Consider the following 24,177-nt stretch of genomic DNA (forward strand, 5'->3'; position numbering starts at 1 on the left):
CACACACACACACACACACACACACACACACACACACACACACACACGGAAAAAAGCAAATCGTTACGACGTCGAAGTTACTTTGTTTCCTTGTTTTCCAGCATGACGAATCGATCAGAAAGCTTTGCTCTCGTTCTTATTTTTTTTTCTATATGGCTCTTGTTCATGTTCATAATAATGGAATGTTCGTATTTGTCCGATGGCAATCGATCAGTCAATTGTTTTATACAGACTCACGCAGGAAACGAAAAGCGAGACGCCATCGAATGAGGAAATTTTTCCACCGAAACCAAGCAAAGATGAAAATGAAGAAGAAGAAGAAGAAGCAGAAGTTGTAGTAGATTTGAGAAATAGGAAACTTTTGCGAAAATAGGAAATTTTAGACCGAGCATGCCATTGACTCTCCACAAGCAAATTGAACGGTACTATGGCAATTGGTGTAGTGTAGTTGCGTAAATAAAACTGGTTGTTTGACAGTTGAAGCCGCATGAGATAGCAAGCCACTAGAGCCAATGCTGACCGTATTTGTCTATCGAATTGCTTGTGAAAACCGTCATATTTTTTTATATGTCAATGATAATAAAATATATGACGATCTTTATATAGGGGCTTGCGAGCATTCTACAACAATTCCGAAAATAAAATGGAGATAGAAAGAGAAAGAGAGTAAAGGAACTGGTTCTGCTTTCGTGGTCGTTTCTATTTGAGGTCTTGGTAGTAGTAGTTATTATTTTTGGTGCTGTAAGGCATATGCCTCATTGCAAGGTGAATATCATCCAGCACATCGGGTTAGCACACAGCTGTTTTCTGTAGATAATTTGCACAATACTCGTGTTCATGTCTGTTGTTATGGCTTGACTGGTCGTTCGTAAACAATGTCGGTGTCTGCATCACATGTAATGGATAATATAGAAAGTAATTTGGTGCGACTGTTCTCTTGTTCCCTATCTCTCGCCTTTCGTCTCTCCATCTCTTTCTCTCGCTCGCTCTACCCATCCATCTCTCGGTGTCTCACTTGTCTCTCTTCGCTTTTATTTGCAACAACTTAATGAGCTGAACATATAAATCTGCATCAAATCCCAGGACAATGAATGACGAATTCGTGGTTAAGTGTAAATATTAATTTCTACATCAGTTGTATGCAACTGTGAGGCCGCGCGCTCACACACATACACACAATGCACGCTATGACCCGAGCAATTCGAGCAAGAGGCTCAAGAGCTGCGAGAGCGCTCAATGTGAACAAAACACATGGATATCATAATAAAATAATAATAGCAGGCAGCATCAGTACTAAAACAACAAGAGCAACAACATCAAAACTGTAATGAAACTGTGACAAATTGAAACAAAAATACAATGCACACTTCGTGACGGCAGGTGAAATATTCTCGTACTCTGCTCTCGTGAAATGGAAATAAGTGTGTGTGTGTGTGCGCGCGCGCGGTTGTGCTGTGTTTTGAATTTTAGTAGTTTGCCTTATCCACTAGTCGATATTTCATTACCCTTGCAATGGATTGTCTGTTATCAGTGCTGTGTTTATTGCTTATATTGCTTATTAGAGCCTGCCGATAGCTCATAACACAGCGATAAAATCCTAAAATCGTAATGCAGCCTATCCATTAGTATGTTGAGTCACACGACAAATTTTTATTGCTGCGACAAGCTTCAATGAACGACCGAACACGTGCATTAGCCATGGCACAATCAAAACTCCTGGCATTTATTATGAAAATAGAGAGAGTACGATTCATGTGTGTAACAAACAGCACAATGCATTGTAAGAGATGGAGAAACCGAAGAGTTGCTCTTGTTTTGGTTGTCGCTTTTTGTTTTGGCCGTCCAACTCGGTGCAGCATGCAATTCAGGGCGGATTATGAGCGCGCACCACCACCAGCGTAACGATGCATGGTGTAAGCCAAGCCATACTGAGCCAACACATCGCCTTGCTTGCTTTCACATTAAATGCAAGCCATTATCTATATGGTCAGTGTACAGTGTACAGAGAAGATTCTTGCGACGGACTGAACGACGACAAATGACAATACACCGCAATCATACTTCAGATTCAATTATTGACAAAGAAAGGTGAATTCATAACAACTTGCATCGAACCGGTCGTCCGTTCGTTCATTCATTACACTCCCATCCGAACCGGATCAATCAATTATTAAGAACTCTGTGTACAAATTATTCGCATTTGATTCTTGACCAATGTATCAACAATACTACGAGACGATTGATACACCCACTAAAGTTAACTAATCACTTTCCACTTTTTAACAGGCGCGCATCTATCCAATATGGGAGAATTTATGACATTTATTACTATAGATCTGAGAAAATTGACTTACCCAAGCATGTTATTTTGCCACTTCAGGCAATTCGATAATTATCGTTTCCACGTCTGAGATATGTACACCACTTCGTGTGTGTGTGTATGTGTGAATGGTTTTGCTCTGGTTATTGTTCTGGTTCTTCTCATCAATTAGAATCATGAAGGTTCGACTGATCGTTTTCAAGATAATTTTAAACAATTTGCTTGCGGTGTTCAAGTTTTTCTAAGCAAATTTAAATTGAGTCCTTTCCACGCGTTATGTTTTGTAGTCGGGGCGTTTACTTAACATGCCATAAACGCATACACACACAAACCAATTTTTGACATCTCATTTGACAGCAAAAACAATCCAATTTACACAATGTTTACAAATGGAATAAATGAAAATTTCAAAGCCCATACAAAACACCAACAATGGAACACATTTAATTCAGGAAACGAATTCTGTTTTCTTCTTTTTTCATTAAATTTGATTGAGATTGGGTGAAGGGTTTCATTTAAAATTTGTGTTGAGCAACAGTTTTCAATGCAATGTGTATTTTATATACCGTATTCAACAGTTTATTCACGCACACGCACGCATACAAATACACACAGTGGAACGTCTTAGATTCAGCATGCTCATTTCATGTCAATTCGTCGTGAGCATTTTTACTGCTTCAAATACACTTCTCCACTTGAAATGAAATGGATTTTAATGGAAATGTTCCATAAACACAATCTTTGTTTTCGGAATATTGTCGTTTAATTTGTTCATTTGATAATATTTGCCTGTTTTTGTTTGTTATATATTTTTTTATTATTGTCAATAAAATATTGAGTTGTGTTGTTTGCTTCCCTTTACACGCACACTTGATTTTTTAACTTTTGTTTTCGATGACACTGACTTAAGGCTGCACTCGGATGACAACAAATGGCACACAAAGAAGAACAAATCGTACCATATAGCTTGTTGCTCTTCTAGTTCAAACAAGTGGTCGAATAAAAATGAAACAATATGGCGAATCGAATTGAGTTTGGAATACACTCACAACAACACACACAGAACTATACGGCTAGAATGGTGATGTACGGGCGAAAGCAACGAGTGACACACAGCGACACAGAGAAAGACAGTAAGTGAAGTGAGAAAGAGAGAGAGAGAGAGAGAAAAGAGACGAAGAAAAATTACGTATATATAACACACACCGTCGTCCCATTACAAGTCACCTGATTGCCAAGCCAAGTGATTGATACACACGCTATGTATGAGAATTTTACTTAATGGAAATCAACTCGTTCTAACTAGTTGCTGTCTGATGTCTCTCTCTCTGCTTTTTTCGTTTTTCGTCTTTCACGTTTGATTTTTTCGGGGCCGCGGCTAATGTCATTTTATTTGGAATTACTACGGAATTATGTATGCACGGATAAAATTAAATCGGTTTTTTTGGCTTGTTGCATTCGTTGCCATTCAGAAAAATGATAAAAAAATCGAAGGAAAAAAATGAAAACGATACTCAATCGCACTGTTGTTTGTTATTAAATCTGTATCGTTGTTCGTCGACTCGTGTGTATTTTTCTTCTTTTTTTCCCGATGCCATGCAATTTCACACACATTTCCAAGTTTTTTTTCCCCAGTCGTGTGAGAGTCGTGTGTTTGGTAAAAGCATGCAAATAAGAACGGCAACCAGAAAGGGAAAGATAGAAAACGAAATGTCAAAATAGAACGGCAGAAGAAAGGTAAAAGTGAACAAGAACGAGAGTGTACGGTTGGCTATATGTGCGTGTACATGTATATGTGTATGTGTCTGTTTGTGTGAGTGTTTACGAGACAATAGTCATGCAGTGACAGCGCCTGCCCGGTGTTTTATTCGTTTCTCCCTTTCGCTCGTACACGTATCTCGTTTGGTTTCATTTTCACTTGTCCTACTCGCCTTAGTATGGATATATACATTGCATGGATGATTCACCCATACACCCATATACAAATCCACACGCTATACACACCGACAGAGAATATTGTGGATCTGTAGGGAAAATAACACACCACCAACAAACGTCGTTCGCTGCATGTGTTAGCGGCCGTTCATTCTGATGGCCACTGACATTTAACATATTCGGACGAAATAAACATACGTGCTTGGTGAATTTTTAATTTTTAACGCACATCAGTCTTGATTGATTGCACATAACAACAGCTAAACACCATCTTATTATGGTTCAAGTAGTGTGTAGGTTAATGTTCTAAATCATTGGATTACATCAAATTGCTCCATTTAAAAATGTATGAGAGATGGATATATTTACACTAACCGAAACAGTACAGGTTGGATAGCAACGTAGACGAACCTTTGACCTAACCTAAAAAAAAATTCAATCGGATATTATTAGGGTGGATGGTGGTACACGAATGCGATACGAAATAACTCGTTTACGTGAACATTCTTTTCGCATTTTTCGCGCATTTTTTCGACGTCGTGTTATTTCAGCTATTCCCTTGACGTTGGATATTAAAAAGCAATATTATTGCTATGAAGACTATGCAACATCTGCTCAATATGATTTTTAATAATATTTAAATTGTTGCCATTTCATATATCCACCGAAAATCCAAAATGAATATACACATTTTATTTGCTCCAATCCACGTGCCAATTCCACTTTGAAATGGCTTTGGCTCAGCGCGCTTGTTTTTGCGCGCCCACACATCTTCTTTCACTGCTTATTGAATTCGCGAACGAGTGCATCCCATAAATTACCCTTGAAGAAAGTTGCAATCACAATCGAAATGACATGCTAACGACATGCGAATAAAACCTAATTTTTCATATCGATGATCATTTGAATTTTCTCCTGACACTCAATCTATTTTAATATTTTTATTACCAACTAGCAAAAACATGTGCAACTTTGGGATTTCTGGCTCACGATTTTTTGTAGAAAAAAACTTTTTGCCGTTGACTTTTGTGTATTGGCCAAAATGACTGAAAACAAAAACCACTCGCTAGCGGAAAACCGAATTTGAGCGAATGTTTCAACAGCGAATTTGTGCTTAAGATTGAAAAATATTTTTGTATGATTTCTTCATTATTTACGAGTATTTAAAAATTTAATCTTCTGTGGCTTACATCCGAAATGATGGCATTATGATGAAAACGGATTCCGACCAATCTTTTTTCCTTGGAAAAACACCTTTGAAAATGAATATAAGCATTAAATGCCATTATATGGTCCGCATTTGTTATTCCTCTTCTTCTTCTTTTTTTCTTTTTTTTTTGGTTATTATTGTTGCTGTTGCTGTTGCTGTTGCTATTGTTGCCAAACTCGAACCCAGTTATAAATACTTAAAATGCGGCGAACGTCATAGAGAGTGAGAGAGAGAGAGAGAGGAAAAAAGTCCGTTCATTTGGTTGCGTACATATTCAACGATGTAACGGATGAAAATGCGGTGCATTTGCGACTGGCTATGGGGCCAATAATACACACACAGCCTCGAACCGAGTGATGAGAGCGAAATACAGAGAGAATGAGCGGGTAAAAAAAACAAGAAGGATTACAGGTTTGATGAGGTTTTGAAATATGTATTGTGTTGTGTATTAAGCCCTGTATTTTGTGGAACACAGCATCCGGTGTTATTGGTTGGTGGTGTGTGTTTCCATTGCAATTTCCATCTCATACTCTTTTCGACAGAGCACACGGACTCTCTCTCTCTCACTCACTCACAATACAAGCAACAATATGAATGAAACAAGGTGCGCACCCAGGGGGAGATGAAAACCATGATGATGCTACTGCTACTGCTGCTGCTGATGATTATGATGATGATGATGATGATCAGAGAGTATAGGTAGAAAGAGAAGGCGGTGGTTTGCCTAACAAAACCCGTCGTTTCGATGTGTCCCATCCAAAAATAATATTCAAATTGCAAAGAAAAACCATTAAAACACATCAAGCAGAGCATCCGCACAGTGGTGGTGAATGATGGCGTATTGAAACCGACGCCGTGCAACCATTTCACCGTGCGAACGAAATTTGATGAATTTTGAAAAAGTCGACAGGAAGCCTCTGAACCGAGATTTCCAGGAGCGCATCGTGCAATCATCCGATGAAATCATAAAAGCAAACCAAACCGGGACTCGGTGCTGTTATTTTGTTATACTGGCACATTGAAAATTATTGTTTTTCAACATTAGGGCATTGCACACAACAATGACAATTGCTAGCAATTTTTGGAGGTGGCCATTTTTGATAGGAGGACAGCAGACAAATGTGGTGTTATCTATTAAAAAGAAGCAATGTTCTAAATGAGTTTACTGCCATCGAGCACGTAATGGCGACGCGAATGGTGCCGCTGTCTTTGCGAAAATTGGCTAAATTTAGATAAATAATGCACAAAATGGGTCCGATCAAAGCGAGCTACAATAAATGAAACTCACCATCGCTTTCGTCGTCTTAATGTTTTTTTGGTTTTTTTTTTCGTCGTCCATTTCGAGGAAGTACCAAGAAAACGATACACAATGGATGAACGAGTGGAAGTAACGCACACGTTGGAAAGAGAAATAGAGAGAAAAATGTCAAGACACTAAAGATACGGTGTGTATATTGGTGAGGTCGAGAAAATTTAACTCGAAGTGCGGTTATATTTTCGTTTAAACCTCATCGTTTTTGCCTAAGCAATGATTAAAATTTATTTGGTGCGTTGCAGAGAACCAGTGTGGGATATTGTGAATATCTTATATATAATTCACGAACTCTAATTAATCATCTTTCGTTCGCATATTGAATGTTGAGGCTAATACCATTTCATGGAGCGAGTTGCGAATATTCTCTTATGATGATGGTACAGCCATCACACATACACATACATAGGGGAGCGAGAGTTCTCACGGCTATCGTAATAGTGTTTGTTAGTTTTGGCTTCTGTATATGTCATTCGAATTAAATATGCTTCGTATTTACGTAGGTTGATAGCACATCGCTATGCACTGCACAAACACAAAGAGACACACGTACACAAACTATATTCTTGCCCACGGCTCAAATATTCTGAGTTGTTTATGCTTTTGCTTAAGCTTTTGATTTTGAGCTGGTGTGTTGGATACAGTTGCGCATGAATCCAGCCAGCTGAATGTTTGTCGCGTGTGTTTCAACGAAGTCAAACTGCATATGAAGTGGAAATTAAGATGGGGATGTAAGCAGCCACGTTCAGGTACAATTTCCTTCCATAACGCCATATGAAAATTATTCATGGAAATCCAGTCGCTCGCTGATTAGCTATTTAATGTGAGCAAATTAATCCTGCTTAATAATTTAAATCCGATCCAAGTCCACTTGTTGGACATAAGATGATTAAGTGAAATGTGCAAAGCTTGCAGTCCATTAGGATGGATCTTTGGCTGAAGACTAACTGGAAACATCTTAAGAATTTTCAATTCGTTTTGTTCAAAAAAGAAGATCAAATCTGTGATTTGTTTATCCCTCGGTCAAACAGCCAATGGGTCAAATATTAGTTTGAAAATACAGACTGAGCATAAGCATACACACATTAAAAGAGATTAGATATGGAATGCAATCGACCACTTTCTCTACAAGTTCAAGTTTACTCGTGTGTAAGTTTTTCATTTCTCATCGTTCAATTGAAACGATTTGGCGTTGCCTCTCAATTGTCCTGTTTTGCGATGCCTTAATAAGGCAGCCTTATCAAAAAAATAACAGAGAACGAAAAGTAGATTGAGTAAATTCACTCGTTTTATAACCATCGAGCGGGATTATTTAGGCGGCATTAAATATTTAATTCTATCCACTAGACTACTTTGCAATTTGGTTTATCTATATCTTTAGCCACACACTATGACACTTCGCCACACAAACACACACAAACATCAAGATATGTTGTATATGCTTTTGTGTAAAGGCAAATCCAGGGCACACACACACACACACACACACATACTTGATAAACTTTTACGCTAATATTAATGGGCCAAACTGGGTATTCTTTTTGAGACCGGCAATCAGCTTTAGTGGTTTTCTTTAAGTTAAATCCATCGTTAGCATCGAGTATATAGCGGTGCAGAGTTTCTGAGTCTCTCTCCTTCTCTGTTGCTCTCTCGCTCTCTCACTGACCATACACCACATCCGTTTGAATAAATAAAATATGTGAAACATGTATTTAGATTATAATATCGATCCGATTTAGGCTAAATCTAAAGCAAAAGAGCTGATTGCCCCAACCAATCCCCTGGCGGAAGAAACGCATTTATTATAAAAAATGAGAAGAGTGTGAAAGAGAAATGGATGAAAGAAAGTCGAAATAAGTCGAGGCTTAGTTAATTTTTGGTAAATTATCCATATTCAATGTATCGACGACGGTAACGACACAGTTTTGAGGTTTCACATAAAAGCACACTCAACACGCAGCTTACATAATCGGTTAGCCACCATGATGATGGATCCACCAAAAAGGTGCTGACTTTTCACATTAATTTAAGGTAGCATACAGCCATATGGATTAGCATTTTTGACTCGTTTCCCAATCCGCCGGACAAATGAAAGTCAATTTGCGCCCTCTGACTCTTAAATATTAACCACCATTCAAAATATTAAAATCGATGTGGTTTTTATATGAATAAATGAGAATTTCGCTTGTTTGTTGCCAGTTCATGCTGTAATATTTCATGAAGCCAACGAAAAAAACTGCAGAGAGAGAGAGAGAGAAAACAAGAAAGAAAGAATAAAACGTATATATTTATTATAATCATCAAACTCAGGCGTAATGGAATATCATGGCCATTTTTTTTTGTACACACCACTGCCTTCGCTGCTTATTTTATTTATAACGCTGTTGAATTCAAGCAATGAATAAAAATGGAACGATCAAATCTATAGAGACAACAGTTTGGAGCTGCCGTTGAAATGCAAACACGCGGTCTTTAGAAGAAACTGCCAGTAATTAAAATATGAATTGAAAGCTCTTAATGCAAAATAGCTTCAGGAGATCTCCACTGACAACTGCATCGCTTCTAGTTAATATTAAATCCGCTTTACAATCATGAGAAAGCGAACGATCTGGCGAACGAAGGAACGAATGAGTGCGCTGGAGATGAAGAGAGAGCAGAAAACATTTTTACATGGTAAATCGGAGCGAGAGCGATACACTCATGCCTGGTTTAATTTGCAAACAAAATAACTGTTGAATTCGACAATTCTGACCTCTTGTTTTTTTTTCCTTCTTTCAATTCGGTTTTGGAACAAAATGGAAAACAATACAAATGTCTGTTTATTTAGTGCTTTTGGCAAAACACATACACACACGCATCAGGTTTAAGCCAACAACAGAAAAAATGTATCAAACTGAAGATAAAAAGCTGGAAACACATCTGAATTGAATATGGTATGATTGCATTTACAAAATAAAAACATTGAATCCAAGCTCATTTCGATGAACTCAAGAATTCAAATATCCGAAACCAGTTTTGCAATCATACCAAAACCATGGTACCAGCGGGTGGGGGGAAACATACGGGATATGCCAAATGAAAAAAAAAACAGCTAAAAAAAGTTCATTTGCTGTTTGTACCATGGCCATTAAAATGCGAACTGATGGCAACACAAAATGCACATACACACAAAATTTCGAATGGATTAGATGCGGATGCGTAGGACTGTATGCTATGTTGCACATGATAATGTCAAATCGTTGGTAAACAGTGATAAGGAAAAAACGAAATTAGAGAGGAAGAACAAGAGAAAGAGAGTTAGAGAACGTATTTTTACGCAATAAAATAATCGAATAACCACTACTTGCCCGTAAGCGTTTGCGTTATAAAACGAAAATTACGCTTGCACAAATAAGAGTTGTGTCTTAGATGTTCCAATGTTTTGTCAGAAGAGAAAAAAACAAGGGGGAAAGAACTAGATTTGTATAATTCAAATAATGCAATCTAGTACAAAAATAATCCCAAATAATCCTTCGGAATTCTCAATAATGCTCGATAATGCTATTCATAATATCAATAAATAATAGCGAACTATGCGAGAGGCCTCGAGCACTATAAAGAGCTAGACACAAAACAGCCCCGCTCTAACACAGTTGTAAATTGTAGCAAACACTTCGCTACATCGTGCGATATTTGCGCATGTTTCTGTGTATTAGTGTGCGGTGAGAGTATCATGTTGACATTGACAATATGCAATGCAACCCACTTCACTGCGAATACGGCCTTTGTTTTGATTTTTTCCTTTGGTGCTTGATCAATTGTCGCCGGGAATTAATTATAAATTTATTTTTACATTCCATATAGAACATTTTTCAATAAGATATTTATTCCAAATTCAAATTTGAACGTATTCGACATTCAGCGTGAAGTTGGCAACGGTACACCAATCAGCTGACAAGTGACAGCTAACGTTTCTCAGAAATAACGCACACATACATGCGCAGTTTATGCGAAGCCGTGTAACATATTGTTTTGTGTCTAGCTCTTTGCTCAAGACGCCAAGTCGTTATCTCTTATCAGTTCAGCGAAAAACGCAAAAAATCGCAATTGTACAACAAAATCTAGGGGAATTTATCATTCAATACAGTTTGTATGATTGAAGTCTTTTTCCAAATTCAAACAATATTCTCATGTTTACACACAGATTCAAAAGATTCACTCAGATTCAACACATTACTGTGAACGAATCGTCATTAATATGATGAATCTGATGAATCTCGTGAATCAAATTGAAAATGGCGACAGAACTGTCAGTCGCCATATTGGATTTCAATAAACAAAAGATTCGTAAGATTCACACCATTTGGAAAGTGAGTGATTCCCCTATCTCTTATCAGTTATGCTAAAACCGTGAAAATCCGGAACGACCCGCCTATAATGAACATACATTCTTTCAACCATTGTTAGTTGCAGTAAAATATACTTCTCTTTATTGCTACGACGTTTGACAAACTTGTGTTCTTCTAGGTCTCACCAATTCATATCTACTATCGACCCACTTTGTTTTCAAGGCATTCAAATGCACGCAAGCATCAATTACTTGACCATAGTTCGCTATTATTTATTGATATTTTGAATAGCATTATCGAGCATTATTGAGAATTCCGAAGGATTATTTGGGATTATTTTTGTACTAGATTGCATTATTTGAATTATACAAATCTAGTACTTTCCCCCTTGGAAAAAAAAACAAAATAAATGATAACAACGGAACGAAGTGAAAGGGGATGACGACAACCGTAAAACGGCCAACCGAAATAATGCAAAAGAGAAACAACACACACACACACACACACACACACACAGAGAACAACTACACTCCTAAGACGATAACGATGATCTGTATAAATAATGAAAAATATTTGGAAAAATGTATTAAAAACAGGATAAATAACGCGCGAACACAGAAGAAAAATACCGAGAACAGAGACAAATAAACGGGAACAATTGCTTAGCGGCATTCCATTTTTTGTCTTTTCTCTGAGCCTTTATGCATAATATTTGAGCGCGCGACGACGAAAAAAAAATGAAGCAAAAGGAAGAAGAAACAAAATGAAAATCCATGAAAACCGGCTGCGTTGACAACAAAAACCGGCAGCACCACCACAAAAATATGTGCCAGGATGAATGATATGGAGAGAGAAAAAAAGCGACGACGGCAACGTTGACGAGCCGAGCCATACACAAACAAATAAAAAAGATTAAAATAAAAGAATTGGAAAGCACTGAATGGGAAGACTAAACAAAATGTTGGTAACATTCGTGAGTTCAAGAAAACATGAAAATTACTAAGGGAAATGTGAGCAAATACATGCAGCCCACGAGCGAACAACAATACCAAATTTATTTAACCAACAGCAGATTATAAAAAGGGAAGAAAAAAAGATTACACTCACGCATACACACACACACACACATATCACATTCCTTTTCTTTCTGTCGTTCACTCTCTCTCTCGGTCCCACTCTCTCTTTCTCTTGGACTCACTTCATTGCTCTCTTTCATGTTTACTCGCTTTCTCGTGCGCACACAACTTGTCATTTTCACAACACAAAATAAATATTTAAGTTAAATTGGTACAAAATATAATTTAAGTTAAAGATTGAATTTGAAATTGAATAACAATACACCTGGAGCAACAATAAAATGCAAGTCCCTTTTTGTACGAATAATTCCAAAATATCACCGCATGCTCGGCATCCTTTTGTTGCACACAGCACAGACAGAGACAAAGCATCAACTAGAGACCGGAGCCACGGCAAATGAGCGGGAGAACGAGCCAGCTCACAAATGTACACAAACGTTTATAATAATTCATCTGTGCTCTTTTACATTTATCAAACATATTACAGCAACTTCCAGAGATAGCCATTAGCTAACGACAAACTCACGCAGAAACAAAAAGACTCCGAAAGTCTGAGTAGTGAATGAGAACGAAATGGAAATAGAAAAAGAGAAATAGCTTAACAAAATTAATTGAATCAAACGGCACGGATACCCAAAACAATACCTCAAATAATAATTCGTTGGCCACAAACAGACACGCAGCTACGGCGATTGCCTTACTGACTGGCATTTTTGAGAAGGTCTTCCAGTAGAGTTTGTTTATTTATCGTGTTCTTTTGACATTCGACTAAGGTTCACTTCACCACCGTTCACCGGCACTCCCGGTGCATCAAGTCAGTCTCATCATTGGAGCCCATATTTTTTCTCTTCTTCTTCTTTGTTCGTGGTAAGCAACTGAGATAATTTCAGTGAAACCGGTACATTTGAAACATTATATAAATGCATCAAATACATTTCAATCTTGATTTCAGAACTCAAAAATAAAAGCTAAACAACAATAAATATGTTGCTTTTTCTGTCATTGCATCATTGTTTTAGCTCAAAATTGATCTTTCACAAAAACCAATTCAATTTGTACATTAATCTGAATGATTCTCTCTCTCTCTCTCTGCTTTCAGCACTACCAGCAGTGAACTTTCCCGGTGCACTTTCTGGAGCATCTGCATGAGCGTATGATTTTGATTTGATGATGCACACAAGCAACTTTATCAGTTGCAACAGAGAAGAGGATAAAAGTTGGATGAAATTAAGAACAAAGTCACCGAACAGATGACAATTTATTTTTCTTCTTCGTCGAGTTTGTTTCGTTGCTGAGAGAAAAGAGAGAGAGAGAGAGAGAGAGAGAGAGAGAGAGAGAGATCGAAAGAAAAGTTCTGTCTTTATTTTCATCACGTTGGCGATGCAATGATATAGGTAAAAATAGTTTGGGTTGGACTGGAATGGGATGGGTTTTCCAACGCATCATGCTGAAAATATCCTGTCATCTTAGTGGGGTGGAAAACTTCGTTGGAAAGTTCTTTTTCTAATTTATCAAAAGTAAAATGTTCCTTAAAATTGAATAATTTTCTTTTGGTATTGTAGTTGTGAGCTTTTGTGTATAGTTTGTTGCAAAAGCATTACAATGCACAAGTACACGCAGGGCTTTTGGTGTGCCATGGCCGAACAGAAACGACGACGACGACGACAACAACATTATTCGGTGAATTGAGTCTCAGCATTCAGCAGCACCAGCACCAGCTGCAGCAACGACAGTGGCAGCAATGGCATCAATTCAGGGCAACAAGCTCATTCCGGCGCAAGGACCTTGACGATTCCAGTTTGGTAGTTTGTTAAACACTTGAAATTCGATAATAAGTTTAACGCAAATATTTTCTTTTCGAACTAACTTCTTATCATGAGAGATGTGGTGTGCGCGCTCGGTTCACTCGTTGCTTCGCCCAACCAATTCCACGTGGAATCGTCGATGTGCATGTTAAATGACATACAAAGTTTCGCTTCGGATTCAAAGATAAAAGTATTTAAGATAAATTATCTGCCAATTTGTAATACATTTATATTTAAATTAATTCAATTTCAAGGGATCTCTTTATGATAGATCGCAAAGAGATTTTCATGTTGTTGTCGTTTTCCGGTCCATGGGATAAAACGATAATATGCTCGTTTATTTGCACACGGTGAAACACACTTAACACAAATCATTGAGATTCTCTTCAACTTGCACTTACGTTTCACTCATTCAAAAATTCGTTTCAGTCTCCATCAGCGTGTGCGAGAGAACGTCACCGTGTCTCCACTCTCTCGCTCCTTCTCAATCTTTGCTTAAGCTTTGTGTATCACTTTGCTCATACCATCCTCCACAGCATCATCAGCAGCTGCAGCATCCCTCTCACTCTCTCCCTGTTTCTGTGTATCTGGTTGAAGCGCGCGCGGCATGCATTAAATCTTGTTTTCAATATTATTACGAGCATAAGTACCACGCTCGGTACATCATCTCCCAGCATCATCTATCCCGTGGATGCGCTGCCAGACAATACCCAATCTCGATTCCATATACACACACACCGCATAGTTGATTTGTGCACGCAAACAAATGACTCAAACTATTGTATAAATAGCAATTTTTCACCGATCATTAAATAAAGTGGAAGACCACTGCGGAGCGAGAGAGAAAGAGAGAGAGAGAGAGAGAGAGAGGGCGCGCGTTACGTTTGCATTCGCAAACTCGAGGATATCGGATAGGATTCGCCACATTGCCTCTCACCCTCGCACTCTCTCACGCTCTCTCTCGCACACACGCACATTGCCTTTCTTTTCCTATCGCATTCCCGTTCTCATTCCACATCACTCATCTCATTTGCCATCGTCACGCCCATCACATTGCTGTTACCATACCGCTCCATTATTAGCGCTTATTTCAATTTAAATACTGTTGCTCGTTATTTATTCGAGTTTGTGTTTTTTTTTCCTGTCCACTATCCAAACTATTCAAACTAGTCTCTATCCATCTAGTTTGCGAATCAAATGGTGTACATTTGAAATTAATCAGTTTTATTGGTTCGCATGTAATTAAACGATTCAAATTAGTTTGATGAATTGCCGGTGTTTATCTAGTGTAGTCATCGCAATTGAATTTAGTCAATTTGAAAATTTTCGGCGCCGCTATGAATTGTGATTCGGTTTGACGATTGAATTTATTGTTTGGTTGGTTTTTCACACCATCGCCATCAATATTATTGGCGGTTCACGCACCATATCCAAGGTGATTTCACCATTTTCTTTTGATGGATTATCGCCCGAAAAAAAGAAATTCGATGTAAGTGCAGAAGAGAGGGAAAGAGATTGATTGAACTAAATGAGAAATGAAACCTCAAAGATCAAACCGAACACCTACTGAACTATAACATGAAATACGAGCAAGGAAAGTTGATATGTACGCAGATACACATACTTCTTGACCTTTGTTATTATCTGACTAATGAGTGTACGATTCCGAATCGAACTGTAATGCTTAACCTGTTCTCGCAATTATGAATCGGTGTTTTTACTTCATTAACGTCAGAAACAAAGACTCTTCACGTCATTTGCCACGCATACAAATACACACAGAGAGAGAGAGACAGACACACATGCAGCTGACTCGAGCTGAAATTGAAATGATGGCACAAGAAAGGAAGCATAACAAAGCGGCCAACAAAACAAGCTTTCTACGTAACTGTTATTATTATTTTCATTCTTTCTTCTACTTCTTCATCTTCTTTATCTGGTGATGTTGTTTTGTGTAAGAAACGCGTATCAAAAAGAGTGATAGAGTGTGTGTATCGGACACATTTTCCTTGATAATTAGTGCACTAATTATCTTTTTTTTCTATATCTCACTTTGCTGCTTTTGTTGAAGTGTAAGCCCAAATATTTGCAGCCCCATTTTACAACACAGCAAAATAAATTGAAATCGTCGAGTAGGAATCGCGTGAAACATTTTTTTTTCATCGTTGTCGCCGTCGTCGTTATCGTCTCCCATTCGTTCTCTTCGTCTCTCTTGTAGAATACGATGAAAATAAGAAGATATCACAACGAATTCAGTTTGTTGTGCCCGGTTGCAAAGGGACGATGGCGGGAGGTAGGGCGAAAAGTAACAATGAACTGAAGGAAATCATCCGTAAGTATGCTAAAGCATTTTAAGTGGAGAGTCAAATCCGTGGAACAGTTGAGAGTGGCTTACGGTTGAGACTACTAGATTTCGAGTGTACTTGTGGGATCAAAATTCATTTCCACAGTGTGGAACGCAAAAATGTTAACGTTTTAAATTGAAAAACGCTTTTTACTTCCATCAATTTGATTCTCAATGATAATTGGTTGTTCTTCAAATCGTCCACACCGGCCGAAGAAGTTTACGAAAATTATTTCCCTTTTTTTCGGCGTTCGACACACTATACTATAAATTCCATTTGAAATGGGATTCGTAGAGTTTTCTCCAATTTTTTTTTGCTCGAAAAACATTACCTGGTTGAAAAAAAAAGCCAAGCTTCGAATTAGGTAATGTGTACACAGGATACAAAAATGCCAAAAATTTCATTAATTTAACAAAGTAATTTGTTGTAAGTGGAATGAAGCCAGGAGCACAAACGATACCCATCCTCCAAGATTTTGTTACTCATATAAACCACTTGACACTTTAATTATTTGAATCGGTGAACAAAACTTATTCCCTCGCTCGCTCGCTCATTCGCTTTATCTCTCCCTATTTTTCCCCATAAATTCACACCGCATACTCAAATAACAAACTAATAACTAAGCGCATGAGGTAAAACTCACTTTTAACTATTCAATCGTCGGAATAATGCGTCGACAAGGAAATTTTCCTCCCGATAAACTTGATTAGTGAGAGATCAAACATGTGATTTGTAATAGATTCATTGCACTAATGAAACTCTTTGGACAGTTTGGCACATATGCAAACATCATGTTTATGCTTCGTCACAGAAATTTAAATCATTGGTGCGTATTCAACATTTGTGAGACAACACATGTATATGAAATGGACTTGATGAGGGCAAACTCACAAAATACCGCAAATCCACCGTTCTTTGTATGTGTGTGTGTGTGTGTGTGTGTGATCCCAAATTCCTTTACCTGCACCGTATAGTATCCGTTTATTGTTTCTGGATCCGTGGGCACTGGGCAGGCTCATTTTGAGGTGGCCAATCATCAAAGGCCGAATTGTTCAAGGGTGTCTTTCCAAGTTTCGCACTTTTCGAAATGCGAATAAAACTCAATGCGAAAGAAGTTCTGAAAGAGTGAATTGAATGAACGCGCTCAGGTGAAACAAGGGGATATTTTGCTTGGTAATAATAAGAGCAATAACAACAACAACAACAAACGAAATAACAATAGGGAATAAAAATATACGTAGTGTAAATACGTGAATTATTGCGGCTGGTAGATTGTTGTTTGTAAATGCTTCGACGCAATTGTTTTCATCATATTATCGACCTGGTTTTGTTCGGTAAACATTTAATTAAATTGATTTTAATTAGCGGTTTTAAAATGGAATAGTTTATAACTCTCTGTCTCTCTCTCGCTCTCTCCCTCTTGGCTCTGGCGAAACGCATGTTAAATGCGCCTCAACGATTTTATGTGCCTTCATCGCTCGAAAACCATTTCACCAAAAACCACATGGCATTATCGCTGTAATTAAAACATTTCATGTGAAATTCTTTCCCTTTGCATCAATAAAATGGTGGAATCATCGTTGATGCAACCGTTCCTAAAATTCATTCAGGAATTATTATTTTTTGCCGGAGCGATGTCGGTGAGAGGGTGTGAAGGCGCAAGCAAATGGAAAATACGCTAAACAAGATGACGATAACTGTATACAGTTGCTTTGCATCATTATGATGAAGATAAAATTCGTATTTTATAGGCTTTTCTTAAATAGTTTTTTCCACTAGCATTTCATGAGCCAGTGCGACGGATGGCTCTTTTGAATGAAATGAACGAGTCTTCGTCTCTGGAGCAATTTCTGTACCATCCTTTTCATCATGGAAATATGAATTGAACCGTGTCGTTTATTATTCAATTAAAATCCTACATAAATCATAAAAGTTTAAGTTTTGATTCAACATCGAAGAAGAAGAAGAAGAAGAATAAGAAGAAGAAGAAGATTATCATTTTCTGGATGCGGATTTTAAACTCACCTCTATAATGACATCAATGACGGAGTTGTCAAATGCACACAAAATTACGCACATGTCCAAAAACTGAAATTGATGAACTGCTCTCTCTATCTCTCTCCGTGCTCATGTGCATTAACAGAGTGTGCCATGGGACACATACATCTATACCCAAGCAGCTATAAAATATGAAAATAATCTTATGGCCAAAATTTATGTGCGTTTGTCCTTCTCCCCCAAAGTCATTCTCCCCCATGACTATCATCCACTTTATGTGGGGAAGGCATTTTTCTTTTTTAATTCTCACACGTAATTAATGGATGCTCTCAATGAGGCTCACTTTCTTTCCCTCAACATCATCGATATTTCCATACGAAATTAAAATAAATGCCGGCATACTTCATCACAAATGTTGTGTAAAATTTTCTTCGGCATTGCATTCGACCGGATTCATTATATAAAATTAAAATTACTTCCATTGGGCTGTGGCTTCGGAGTTCGGTGTCCGAACATTCATCTTCAATAAATTATTCCTTCATTAAAATAGACAAGGCGATAAACATGTACGGTAGTACAAGTTTCAATTTTTTTTTTACATATTTAATCAAACACTCTTTCATATTGACAGAATAAAATGTTAACAATGCCTTCGTTCATTTAACATATTTTTCGCAGAAAATTTACATTTTCGAATTGTCCGAATATTTTCATTTTATTTTTTGTTCTAGGTTTTTTAAATAATTATACTAAAAATTGTATTTGAGAATCAATTCACATCAATATCGGAAAGTGTTTTGTTTTTCTCGTGAAATAGTTGGCTACAATGCTAAAACGTATGTTTCTCAGTTGAGTCTCAAAACAGCAAAAAAAATACAATCTACATGTATAAGTTAAACCAGAGTTTCGCTTGAGTCAATGGCTAGAGATTTTTTTTTTCATCATCTTCACCGAAACTCTAGCATAAATTATGAGTCATTATTTAATTAGAGACGCTGATGTGTTCATGAATTTCATGTTAAAAATTACTTCTATTCCATGTTAAATTTTTCTAACAACTCTTGTTTCCATCGCCACAAGCAGACTCGAGCACGATCGTACACATTTCCGGGCGAATCCATTGCAGGTCGAACATCCAACAATGCAAATCGATAATGTTCATCGGGACTGCCGCCGTCATAGTAATCGATGATGTAACGCACATCCTGTCCACATCGGTCAACAATCCAGTCATGACGATCGAATGGCAATTCGTATCTGTGCAACGAATAACAGATTTAGATGAATGATGTAAAAATGTTAAAAATGATGAAATTCGAAAACTTTGGCCGGAGCCGAAACGACAAATCGAATAAATATGTGAACAACATACCCGAGCCAATTGCGAATGCGAGCTCTTGGACTGAAATCTTTGGCTTTGCCACCGAAACTCTTCAATCGTGGATTGCCACACTCTCTAGCGTGTAACGCTTCCCATTTAAGCACCTCTTGCCAGGCTTGTTCATTGTTGGCATTGTGAATTTTGATGATATTGTCCATGTCATGTGGCTTCAAATCATCCTTTTTCCATTGCCATCCCTTGCGCAACATTGCATTCCAGAACATTTGTTGACTTGGATACACCCAGAATTCTTTTTTCTCACCTTCGGTTGCCTTTGGTATCGTTGAAACTTGTCGATCTGTGGGTAGTGGAAACGGTTGATCTGGTGCTCGGTTTTGATTAGCTGGCGGCATCTAAAAATCACATTTTTTTCGACATCCATAATTAGAAAATGGGCTTAAAACGAATGAAAATTCCACAACATACCATATTATACGGATTGATGTCATTGTCATTATTTATCACGGGACATTCGCTGACTGATGCTGCTGGTTTTGCTACTTTTTGATGCATTGGACATTCGGGTGGTGGTGTACCGGAAGTCATATCGAATTTACTATGATCAGGAACTAGATCTGGTTTATTTGATGCATGTGTTATTCCTGCGGCAACCGCCTCAGCCGCTGACACCGTGTTTCCCATCTGAAAAATAGCATTGAACAGCAATTAGCAACACTAAAAACTACAAACGACGTTGACCACGTTTGTTATATAATGAATGAGGAAAAAACAATGATTTCCAAGCAAAATGTGCACATTTTAATGAAATAACCGTGAAAGTAATGAAATTTCATTGAACATTTGAAAAAAACTACTTACTCTTGCTTTTGTTTGTTGAGTAATTTGAAACTATTCAGATATTGATTTATTGGTGTCAAAGTTATGTTGTGAAATAGATAATTTGAGGTTAAGAGCACAGCATGCAATAGTGAATGTCAAATGGGTTGCATATCGATTTATATGAACTGAATCCGCACAAGCTTTCGAAGCTTATTTTGACACATGTATTTTACAAGTGGAGACGCCTCGCTCAAAATCTATTTCTTTGAAATGGAAGTGAGTTCGTTACACAAAACAAGTGGGTTTTGTCGCAAACATTCCGACGCAAATTCGAGCCATTTCTACGTGTTGTAAAAATATAAAAAAAAATATTTCTGTGAATCATCGTGATTATCATTACAATGAATGCCTTATCTCTGCAATTTCCGTTTTATTTTTATTTCTTTCTATGTCCACGTTCGATTTAGTTTCAGTTGATATATCAATTTACGACAAATATTTTTTTTTCTCGAAAAATTTCCTCAATGATGTTTATAGCCGTATTTTTTCGATCATCATTCATCGCCACCGAGTCAAATAAAAATTGAATGCTGAAAATTCCCCGTTGAAATCGAGCGCTCGCATGAAAATGTGCTTAGAATTTAGGTGAGGGAGAGAGGGAGAGAGGGAGAGAGAGAGAGAGAACAAGTGTTATGTCGCAAACATGCTTATTTCGTCATCCAATGTGCGATTTAGACAGACTTGTAATCAAGTTGGCGACTGGCCATGCGGAAAAAAGCGCGCTGCAAAACGTGTCATTTGAAGTGTATTTAGCACGTGTTAATTATTGTGTTAAGGAAGGAACGGAGCGACGACTGTATGTATGTTATGTGATTTTTTTCGCTCACCTTTTCTCTTTTTCTTTCTCTTTCTCTTTCTCTCCCTCACTCTGTCTCGCTCTCTGCACTTTTCGAATGAAAAGAAGGGAAAAATAAAGCTTCTTACTGCCATGGAGTAGCACACCTATTGCAATTTACTTTTTTTTTCGGTCGCTGTGAATAAACACACGACGCGATATAATACAAATAACGTTGAGCTCGTGCCTATTTTATTGTTTGATAACATGTGGCAAAAAAACGTGCTCTCGACTTGAAATCGATTCGTGTCAATTTTGGCAAACACATAATCAAGCACATTTTGCAAAGCCAAGTGACCATATACCACTTTGGCGATGCGGAATGCACGACGGAAAGCCCATTAAAATACAATTATTTCAGAATAGAATGAAGTTCAAAATAATACAACAGCTACCGCGACCGCAACGACGACGACGACGACGACGGCAACGGACGGTAATAAGCACGGACCGTACACAGTACAAAGCTGTGTAAATGCGATCCAACCATTGCATTTATTTAAATAAACAATTGGTTTGTCGGTCAACGTATTCGTATGAAAATTCTTATTTTTGCGCTGACTCAGCCGATCCCGATTCCAATCCGTCGATTTGTTCGATTCGACGAAAGTGGTGGGCATGTGAGAAGTAATATCGATTTAAATCGAGTACAAGCAGCAATATTGCACTTTCAAGTGCAAAACGTTTTCCTTTATTTTCCAGCGATTCGTTGTTATTTGCCGATGCGAACAACTTTTACTGCTTTTCACACGTTTATGACAAAAATCGATTGGAATTGTCGTATGGCAGATATCTTATCGTTTCAGTTCAACAAGTAGCCGAGTCATTGTAACGAAACAGCCGTGAAAACAGAACAAACCTATCTGCATATGTGTTATATGTGTATGTATATGACGTTTGTCTTTGAATTTGAAGTCGGTTGGATTTTTGTTTTTTAGTTTTGTGTTCAGGCGAAAATATTCCATTCGGTCATATCGTACATGCCCATTTTTCTTGCCGGATGCGATGGAAAAATGTGAAACTATTGTTAAAGCACTGACTTGACGCCACGGAACAAAGTAGCACGACAAACGATTAGAATTTGAACAGATCATAAATAAATGGAGGAGAGAGAGAGAGAGAGAGAGAGAGAGAGAATTTCTCAACCATTTTATTTTGCTTTCTTCTTCTATTCACTCTCACGCTCCATTCAAGTGCTACATATGAGCAGAATTTTTTTTTCCACAAACCGCTTATATCTGGTGTTATTTACAAAATTACGAACAAAATATTTTTATGCACCGAAGACGACCTATCGTTTGTCTTTCATTGAATCATGTCAACAGAAGCATTTTCTGCGCGTTGATATAACATAGTTGTTGACGTGTTCATCACGTTGAAATTATCATGAACATAAATTGAAAATTAATAACAAAACAAACGAAGAAAAACAACGCTCACACATACGTTACATAATTGGTTTCGTGTGTGTTGTTGATTCCGAATTCTTTTTCTGCATATTCAATTTAAACATTTTCAGAGCACAAAAGATCAAATGAGTCTGCAAAGTTACATGAACGCCCTGTTCCTCTCACTCTCGTTCGGTTCGTCAAACTTCCGTAACATGTGCCCCATAATATGATGATACGATGAACATGACCCAACAATAACGAACACTCTGCAAAACCAAATTGTGGTTTCAGAATTTTCTCAAGGCTATTACCGTATTAGAAAAAAAAATCCTAGTCAAATTACGAGGAAAAATCATAATTGTTCATCGAAGCTGAAATGTTTATTTTTCCTTTTCTTTCTGCATGACATGAATCGACCGAGAAAATATTTTTTTTTCGCCGTAAGCAAGCAACGGAAAATAAAATTTTTCTTTCCTTTCTCTCTGTGAGTTTCTATTTCTCTTTCTGTTTTTCCTGCATGTGAACAGCTTAAATTAATAAATGAGTTTTCCCGCAGCCGATTGAGTTACCATGCACACATTTGCGATGGAAAATTTTCTCTGCAAAATGTTTGTATCCAGGAATATTTTAATGGGGCACACAAATAAATGCGCACAATGCATGTTAAACACATGTACAGCCACACACAATGTCACCAATGTCTTGCACACACAGAGCGTGAGATAGAGAGAGGGAGAGATAGAGAGAGAGAGAGAGAGAAGGAGAAAAAAAGTGAATTATTAAAAGTCGCGCACGTGACTGGAAATCAGACAAGCATAACCCAATCACGTGACGCATGACGTCAAATTTCATGATTATAATCTGTTCCTCTCACATTAGCGATATACGTGAGCACGGTCCGCTCCCAAATGGAGTACACAATGCCATTGAATGACTTATTGCTAATATTCAAACAAAATCAAGTGTGGTGGGTTTTTTTTCTGTCTTTGTTTTTCCTTTTTATTTTTCTATTGCTTTCCTTCGTATTCGCTTTCGCACTTTGTTTGTTTCGATTTCGTCGTTTTCGGTACTATTTCTCGGATTCTTTGTTGTTGTTGTTGTTGTTGTGTTCACTACTACTATTTTTACGATGACGATGAACAAGTTTTTGACTTATTAAACTGAATACATATCATATGTATCATAGATATTCAAGTGGGTCTTTCGACAATAAATGACTTGGAGTTTTGTTTGAAGAACGAATCGAAATAAAAAGAACGAAGAAAACGAAAAATAACAAACCGGTTGATTGGTCGCACTTAGCGTCAATTATTATCGGCATTCGAATGCTCCATTTGCAGTTATCAAAAATTCAAATGAACATTTTATTTACATTGTTTCAAATTTTGTCGTCATCGTCGC

General features: G+C 37.5%; 2 protein-coding genes across 6 annotated transcripts in view; both read right to left on the reverse strand.

Moving 5' to 3' along the window:
• Nucleotides 1–3,932, reverse strand: part of LOC129579330 (polypyrimidine tract-binding protein 1) — a 209,128-nt gene extending 205,196 nt beyond the window's left edge. For 3 of the 5 annotated variants that reach the window (XM_055469332.1, XM_055469327.1, XM_055469326.1), the window contains exon 1: nt 2,355–3,874. Coding sequence is in view for 4 of the 5 variants with exons in the window: in XM_055469327.1 (XP_055325302.1) it covers nt 2,355–2,362 (8 nt within the window). In the remaining variant the exon portion in view is untranslated. Of the gene's footprint in view, nt 1–2,354 lie in introns of all 5 variants that reach the window. The other 2 variants (XM_055469324.1, XM_055469328.1) reach the window with 2 other exon arrangements.
• Nucleotides 3,933–18,896: 14,964 nt separating this feature from the next.
• On the reverse strand, nt 18,897–20,702 carry LOC129577830 (holocytochrome c-type synthase). Its single transcript, XM_055465505.1, has 4 exons — nt 20,530–20,702; nt 20,137–20,352; nt 19,702–20,063; nt 18,897–19,586 (listed from the first exon to the last, which is right to left on the reverse strand). The coding sequence occupies exons 2-4, from the start codon at nt 20,350–20,352 to the stop codon at nt 19,361–19,363; spliced, it is 804 nt and encodes a 267-aa protein (XP_055321480.1). The 5' UTR covers nt 20,530–20,702; the 3' UTR covers nt 18,897–19,360.
• Nucleotides 20,703–24,177: the final 3,475 nt, after the last annotated feature.

Source organism: Sitodiplosis mosellana, unplaced genomic scaffold (genome assembly GCF_009176505.1).
Source record: "Sitodiplosis mosellana isolate CC-2019 unplaced genomic scaffold, AAFC_SMos_1.0 Smas_scaffold_6226, whole genome shotgun sequence".
NCBI lineage: Eukaryota > Metazoa > Arthropoda > Insecta > Diptera > Cecidomyiidae > Sitodiplosis > Sitodiplosis mosellana.